At 26.8% G+C, this 7,761-nt stretch overlaps 1 protein-coding gene across 1 annotated transcript in view; it reads right to left on the reverse strand.

Annotated features, from left to right (window-relative positions):
* Nucleotides 1–1,663: 1,663 nt before the first annotated feature.
* Nucleotides 1,664–7,761, reverse strand: part of Phum_PHUM047690 (uncharacterized protein) — a gene marked incomplete at both ends in the record, with an annotated part of 7,417 nt that continues 1,319 nt past the window's right edge. Inside the window, 15 exons of the mRNA XM_002423252.1 lie at nucleotides 1,664–3,671; nucleotides 3,753–3,823; nucleotides 3,959–4,078; nucleotides 4,161–4,309; nucleotides 4,379–4,538; nucleotides 4,607–4,728; nucleotides 4,905–4,962; nucleotides 5,040–5,228; nucleotides 5,318–5,514; nucleotides 5,591–5,740; nucleotides 5,825–6,034; nucleotides 6,185–6,360; nucleotides 6,480–6,764; nucleotides 6,840–7,032; nucleotides 7,106–7,411. Coding sequence (XP_002423297.1) covers nucleotides 1,664–3,671; nucleotides 3,753–3,823; nucleotides 3,959–4,078; nucleotides 4,161–4,309; nucleotides 4,379–4,538; nucleotides 4,607–4,728; nucleotides 4,905–4,962; nucleotides 5,040–5,228; nucleotides 5,318–5,514; nucleotides 5,591–5,740; nucleotides 5,825–6,034; nucleotides 6,185–6,360; nucleotides 6,480–6,764; nucleotides 6,840–7,032; nucleotides 7,106–7,411 — 4,394 coding nt within the window. The remainder of the gene's footprint in view (nucleotides 3,672–3,752; nucleotides 3,824–3,958; nucleotides 4,079–4,160; nucleotides 4,310–4,378; nucleotides 4,539–4,606; nucleotides 4,729–4,904; nucleotides 4,963–5,039; nucleotides 5,229–5,317; nucleotides 5,515–5,590; nucleotides 5,741–5,824; nucleotides 6,035–6,184; nucleotides 6,361–6,479; nucleotides 6,765–6,839; nucleotides 7,033–7,105; nucleotides 7,412–7,761) is intronic.

The following is a 7,761-nucleotide window of genomic DNA, read 5'->3' on the forward strand; positions in this document are numbered from 1 at the left end:
ATAATGTGTTGTACTTTTAATAAGATTTTTTTTTTTTTTTAAATAGACTTTAACAATTTTTATAAATAATAATTTTCACATTTTTTAACGACAACATTTTTTATTTATTTATTTATTTTTTTAATAAATCTATAAATAAATAAAATTTATGTTTAAAAACAAAAAAACGAAAAAATTTAATAACAAATAAAATTAACTTTAATTTTTAATAAACCTGAGGTAATTAATTAATTAATTAATTAAAAATTTTTTCCTACTACAAAAAAAAAAAAAATTTATTTTAAACAATTTTATTTTATTTATTTATTTATATATATTTAATAATAATAATTTTATTTTATTTTATTTAATTAACATTATTTAAATCCAACAAAATTTTATTTATTTTTCTTTTTATGTAACAATTTTTTTTTTTTATTAAATAATTATTAATAAGTTTCTACGATGAAAATTTCATTTAAGCGCAAAATGAAATAAATAAATAATTTATTAATAAATATTTATTTATTTATTTTGATTTAAAAATTTATTAAAAATTTAACTTCAACATAATATATATATATATATTTAATTTATTTTTTTTATAAAAATTATTAATTGACCGCTAAATAAATTATTTCTATATAATTAATAAAGAAATGTATTATTTTTTTAAATTATTTATTAAATTAATAAATAAATAAATAAGATAAAACATTTAAATTATTATTCAGTACTTAGAATTCATATTTACATAATAATAATAATAATAATAATAATTATAATAATAGTAAAAAATTTATTTTATTGCCAATTTTGAAAATTTTTTTATTTAACGGTTTTTTTTTTGTCGAGAAAAAAAAAACATTTTAATAATAAAAAATTAATAAATTTAAATAAATGTTATTAAAGATTAAAAAAATAAATAAGTTAATTAAATAAAGTATATTTATATATATGTTTAAATTTTAAAGAATTTTTAACAATTATCTTATACCTTTTACCCAAGTTAATTATTATTATTATTATTATTATTATTATTATTATTACATATTTATATATATTATATATAATATAATTTGTATGAGTTAAAGAATTTTTATCTAACTAGTGCCGGTTATAATTAAATATAATTTATAATAATAACTATTTTTATTAATATATTAACTAATCAAATTAAATTTTTTTTTTTTCATTGTGTTTTCAATTATTATTATTATTATTATTATTATTATTATTAAATTCAAGTTTTTTTTAAGTAAAAACTAATAAAGAAACGAATAATAAATAAGCACTAATTTTTTTTTTTTAAATTTTAAAATAATAATTATTTTATTTCGACTTAATATGGCACACAACAAACGACAAAACTTGTTTAATATCAATCGATATACATTTTTGTACGCAATAATTTTTTTTTATTAAATAAAACTCATTATTATTATTATTATTATTATTATTATTATTACTATTAGTATTTAAGTTATTAAAACCCGTATAGAGTGAAAAATACATGCACAGTCAATTCAAGTTTTTTTTTCTCATTTTAAAAAGGAGATTCTAATCATAATAATAATTTTTTACTTATATATTTATGTATTGCAATTAAAACGTTGGTTCTTTTATTATTATTATTATCATTTTTTTTTATTTAAAAGTTCAATTCTTCAAATTTAAGTGATTTTCATGGAGGCTCAGACTGTCTTTGACCTGATTTTTTAAAATTTAACAATTCTTCATTGCTTAAACCGTTACGCGATTTCATTTCTTTGAAATATTGCAGAGTCGGTGGAAAATCATCTTCTCCTTTGCTTTTGCTACTTTTCCTTTTATTTTTAAAATTTTCCCGAGATTTCGTTGATGGCATATCCAGTGACCTTGAAAAATGTTGTAAAACTAATTGAGGCCCATCGTATCTACTACGATTACATTGTTTTTCCTTTTCGTAATCACTAAATTTCAATAAACAATGTTGTTCGGGAACGCTCCTACTTCTTCCTGATAAAACTTGTATCCTTTTATTCCCACTCCCACCACCACCACTGCTACTCTCTTGTAAAGGCCGCCTATGAGTTTGCATTAAATTATGTTCCCGATCCCTTGGACTTGATACTCCTCCCAATCGTTTCGAGGATGTATCATAACATGATTCTCTAGGGTAGCTAAATGTTTTAAATACTTTATCGTCGGAATAGTAATTGTAATCAGATGATTGACCGGTTTTTATTGTTTCATCGGAAACGAGGAAAACCGAAGGTGATAATAAACCTGTATCGGTTTCAGGTGCGCTACACGCTCGCGTTTGTTTTAATTTCAATGCGTTTCTTTTAGGTGAAACCTTAGGTTTGGTAGACGAATGACTTTCAACATCTTGAACGTGTGTCGTCAAATTTTCATTTTTACTCTTTTTTATCTTTTGTGGTTCTGCATAAATTGATGTCACAATATCCTTAGACTTTGAACACGTATTAACTTTTAATTCGTTTGAAGATTCCGTTTTATTTTTAACCGATAATGATAATTCTTTTGATTTTATTCCATCCATTTTAACTATTGAGGGTGATGTCGACATTTTTTTGTCTTGTCGATTTTCTTTTATTTTTTTATTATTATCCTCGTTCGATGCACTTTTAGATAATTTTTCTGTTGAATGCTTTGTCACGCTTTTCAAATCGTCGTCATCTTTATGCTCCAAAGTTGCATAACTGACTATTTGCGAACTGCTGCTGTCTGCCGAAAGAATATCGACCAGCTTCGTTTCGAAATTAAGATTTTTATTATCCAGACTTTTACTACGACTGTGAAGTCCTCTCGTTGGTTTTTTTCCCGTGGGTTCATTTTTAGATTTTATCGTTTCGTATAAACCGCAGTTATCCACGTCCGATATACTAATCTTAGGAGTTTGAGAACCTCTAAATCCTAATACCGGACTTTTAGTAGGTGAAGGAAGTCTCGGTCGGACTTTCATAGTTTTCGGCACGTTTGTACTTCCGCTCGATGCTAATCTTAGCGTGGCTGCTTTACTAATAGTCGCATTTAAAGATGAACTTTTGGCACATAATTCTTTCGCATAATCACTCGTTTTCGTTTGATCTAGAATATTGCAATTTGAATCACTTACATTCATTTTACTTTTTATATTTCCGTCTAAAATATTATCCGAAACGCTCAAAGATTTCGGATGAATTATATCCATGTAAGATTTTCTTCGGGAACTCAAATCCGGAGGACTCGTGGTCAACCAAGATGAAACATCTTTACTCAATCTTCTTCCTATGGTTTTTGAAGCTTGACTCCTGATATCCTTTGCTATAAATTCTGGCATTTGATTCGTTTTCGTAATTTCTTTTCTATCTTTGTTTTCTTCCACATCCGAACTCGGTCTTTGAATTTCGAGGCTGGCCGAACTTTTCGCGGACCAGGGTAACGAAAATAATTCTTTCGAAAGTCTTCGTATATCCAATCGAGACGGGGATTTGAGAGATTTTTTAGGTTCTAATAGCTCTGAAGGATTTAAAGAACTGGTTCTATCAATTGACATTTTCGGACTGACGGTTGATTTAGAACTGCAAAATTGCTTAAGAGATCGTGGAGAATTTAAAAAACCTCGTAACTGACCTTTGGGAGATTGTTCTACATTTTCTTTTTCAGTTTGACAAAGTTTTATTTCTTCCTTTCCTTCTTGTTGTACTCTAAAAAAAAAACAAAACCAGATATACATAATTAAAAAAAAAAACATGCAAACACGACTAAAAAAATGTATAATTAACTACCTTCGAATTTCTTGAATCATTTCAAAAAATTGTGCTTTACTTTTCCTCCTTCGACGTTGTTCATGCTCCTTCTGGAACAAAGGACTGCATTAAGGGGAAATCCGCTAATAAAGCTTTATAATTTTCTAACGAACTAATTTTCTTTTTTTTTTGTTTTCGAAACCTTTTTTTAAACGAAAAAACAAAAAAAATAACTTTATTCGTACCCTTTTGACACTTTTTTGAAATAATGATGTTATTTGACCTTGACGAAGAGTGTGAACAAGTTCTCGTGCAGCATGATGAGGTGAAACCAATTCCACGCAATTAATAAACCTGTATAATTTCTGTAAAAATATTTATTGAAAAATTTAAAATTATACAAAAAAGAAACATCGAATGATGACCGGAAAAAAACAAAAAACATACCTGGCTGAAAAACATAACGTTTCGAGATCTCCAAATTGTTCCTTTTGGTTGATGACGTAATATTGGTAAAGTATAACGATAAAATAAATGTTCCATAATAAGTATTAAAATTCCAATAATCATTCCTAAACCGAGGAGTAAAAAAACTCCTAAAACATAAACAAATTTTTTTTAGATGATATATCATTTAATCGTAAATCCGATATTAAAAATTTTACCAGCGACAGCAGCAACTCCGAGAGGTCGAGGTTGTCCAACGTCAGTCAATTCAACTGAAGGAATCATTTTAAAACAAGGTAAACCTCCGTACCATTTTTCAGTAAGTATATCCATGTATCCATTGTTTGAATATTTTGAAATGACAGCAGAAATACTTTCCTATATTAAATACAAAAATTTTTAAATGCGTAAAACAACATATTCGTAATTAGAATTTCATTTTTTACCTTGAGAGGAAAACCTTTATTCATTCCTATGGCATAAGTATCCTCATTTATGGCATCAACAATTTTTTGTAATTTACATCCGTGATCAGTCGCTCTATAATAATCCAAAATCGGAGTGTTTGCTATAAGAATATCTAAAGATCCGTTTTTGAAAAAAAAAAAAAAATGTAAAAATTTAATTATTAACGTAAATTATATGTAACAAAATTTTTTTTTTTTTACCTTAATAAAGCAATTCCAGTTTCGACATCTTTAAATGAATATTTTTGCATGTGTTCCCACAAATGTTGATTGGCACGATGAATGTAATAATCGGCTGCCGAAGATTTTGGGGCACCCACACGTTGAGTTAACAACTAAAAAAAAAAAACCGCAAAAGGTGTCAGTTTTAATGGCGGCACACAGGTTTCGTAAATAATTTGTTTATACATACACTTCTATCGTGATAGTCGCTAACGGAAGTATGAAAAAATAAACCCGCAATTAAAGCGGCTATATTGGCAGTGTAAGACGCAACGAATATAACGGAAAATCCACCCCAAACATTTATTAAAAATTTATTCGGCCAACTTTTTGGAGCTTTGAAAGCGACTAAGTGACCGCAAAGAAGGCCCCACATGACCTACATATAAAAAAATAATAATAATTATCCTGTACAATCGGTAATAAAAAAATTTCATTCATCGTTAAGAACTCTAGAAAAATTTTTACCCATAATGCGGAAGCAATACTAAAATTTCTGGATCTTTGCCTTCCCCAAGGATTTAAACCAAATGGACTTAACCATTCGTAACAAGCTACGGCCATGGCAGTGATGTTCAATGAAGTAAATATTGCAATCCATAGCTCAGTACTAAAAGGTAGTAAAAAGGCCAAAAGTGGAACTTCGCTTTTTTGTTTCGGAGCAGCTAAAACAAATGAATAAAAATTAATATTTAAACAAGGAAAAAAATTTGGAAAATTTTTGCAAAAAATATTTCCCACCTAAAAAAGAAACTCCACTAAAAAAATATGGTGTTGAAAAATCAATTACTTGTGATCTTTGTTTTGATACACTCAATGCAGCAAAACTCATGTGAGCTGCACCGGAAACTAAATCTCCTACTATTCCGTTCCACTTAGAACGTGGAGCTCCTAAAAAAAAAAAAAAATTTATTATATATCGTTATTAAAAAAATTTTTTGTTTATTGTGCCTGGATTTTTAAATAAATACCTACCTTGTTCCCAAACATGATTTTTCGAACCGTAAGCTCCATCGGGTATTAAATATAAATGAAATTCAAATTGTAATTCCTGAGCAACATTTTCTAATAAATCCATAGCTAATCCGTAGCAGCAACTGCTTTTATATTTATATTTCGTTGTTTGATATTCGAATAGTGTTTGATCAAAAAATTTAAATGGTTTTTCCGTTTTTTCATCTCTCCCTACAAAATTATAACCTAATTTAAAAATTATTTTAATTGAAATTTTATATATTTAAAAAAAAAATTTTTTTTTTTTTTTTTTTTGATAATTATTTACGAAAAATTTTTTTTATTTTTACGAATGAAATTAATAAATAATAATAAAATTACCTAATTCTTCGACTTCATCTTCCATTCTTTCTTGAGTATCCATTTCGTTAAAGACTAGTGTTAAATTATCTTTGTCAGAATTTAAAACTCTGTGACAAATGACTCCTCTTAAACATTGACCATCTTCATCTAAAGCTCCTTCCATGACGAAAGGAGGTGCGAGTGCGGTTACGATTCTGCAAATTAAAACATTTCATTTTGAAAAAAATGACTTGGAAAAAATTTTTAATTTCATTCACAATATGAAATGTTAAAGAAGTATTTAACAAGAACCTTAAATTATTATTATTATTACCTGAACACACTTTTTGTTCTGGCACTTAATGCTGAAGCTACCAAATCTCCTCCAGGCCACACTATTGTATTCAATTGTGCACTTTTTCCCAAAACCCTTCCAACTTGACGCCAATACAAAACAGCATCTTCTATAACGTTAACTTCATTATTGAAATTAATTTGAAGTTTTTCCGGTACCAAATTTAAAATTTGAAAATTAGCCAACAAAGAACGATCAGCACGATCTCCTTCTTGAAAATGATACTGTCCAGACATTGAATCTTTAACCGCTTGTTTGATTTCCCTTAAAAAAAAAACCAAAAACGAAATCAATTAAAAACAAATGAAACAAAACATTTTAATTTACAAATAGACTTACTTAGCATAAACTTCAGAAAAATTTTTATTCATCGACGATGGTTTAATCCAACAGGAAGAATCAGAATCGAGAATGCTAAGCCAATCAGCACTTCTTTTTAAAACTGTATGAAGAGTTGAAACTAAAAGTCGAACACTTCCTTTAACCAAATGTCGGTCGAGTTTTAAAGGTTCAGGTTTAACCGATAATAAACCTGTAGAATTTTTTAAAAAAATTTATTAAAATAATTTAAATTGTTATAAAAAATAAGGAAAATTGTAACTCACCGACGGGAAGATTACTATTTTTCATATTTTCATTTTCATTTTCATTTTCTTTATCGAATGATTTTAATGGAAAATGTTGAGTTATTTTACCCCATGCTTTTGATGTTGGCAAATGAATTTCTTCTTGGATATTTTTTTTATTGTCAGAATAATCCAATTGAACAGCAAAATCGTTTAGATAATCCGATTTTGCCAGATCAATCCATTCTCTACTACTTAATTTTTCATTTTTTTTTTTTTTTTTATTTAATTCATCATTTACAATCCGTGATGATGTTTTGACATTTGAATTTGATATTTTATCATCTGAAATTCAATTAAATTATCATTATTATTCTCCTCTCATGAATTTATAATTTTTTTTTTTTTTTTAAAAAGTTTTTAGCAATAAAAAACAAAAAAATTTTACAATGTGCGTGTGTGTGTGCGTGTGCGTGTGCGTTAAAAATTACAAAATTTAATTTACCTTTTTTTATAAGAAGAGAACCACTTTTAGAATTTCTGATAAAACTTTCAAGTGTTTTTCGTGGCACTGAATTTTTATTTTTTACTTTATCAGCACTGTTGGTTTTAAGTAAAGTTGTCTTATTATTATTATTATCAATATTATTTTTTTCATTTATTATCGATTCAAACATTTTATTTACTGTGTTCGT

The sequence above is a fragment of the Pediculus humanus genome, genomic scaffold, assembly GCF_000006295.1.
Source record: "Pediculus humanus corporis 1103172107399 genomic scaffold, whole genome shotgun sequence".
NCBI classification, from domain to species: Eukaryota; Metazoa; Arthropoda; class Insecta; order Psocodea; family Pediculidae; genus Pediculus; species Pediculus humanus.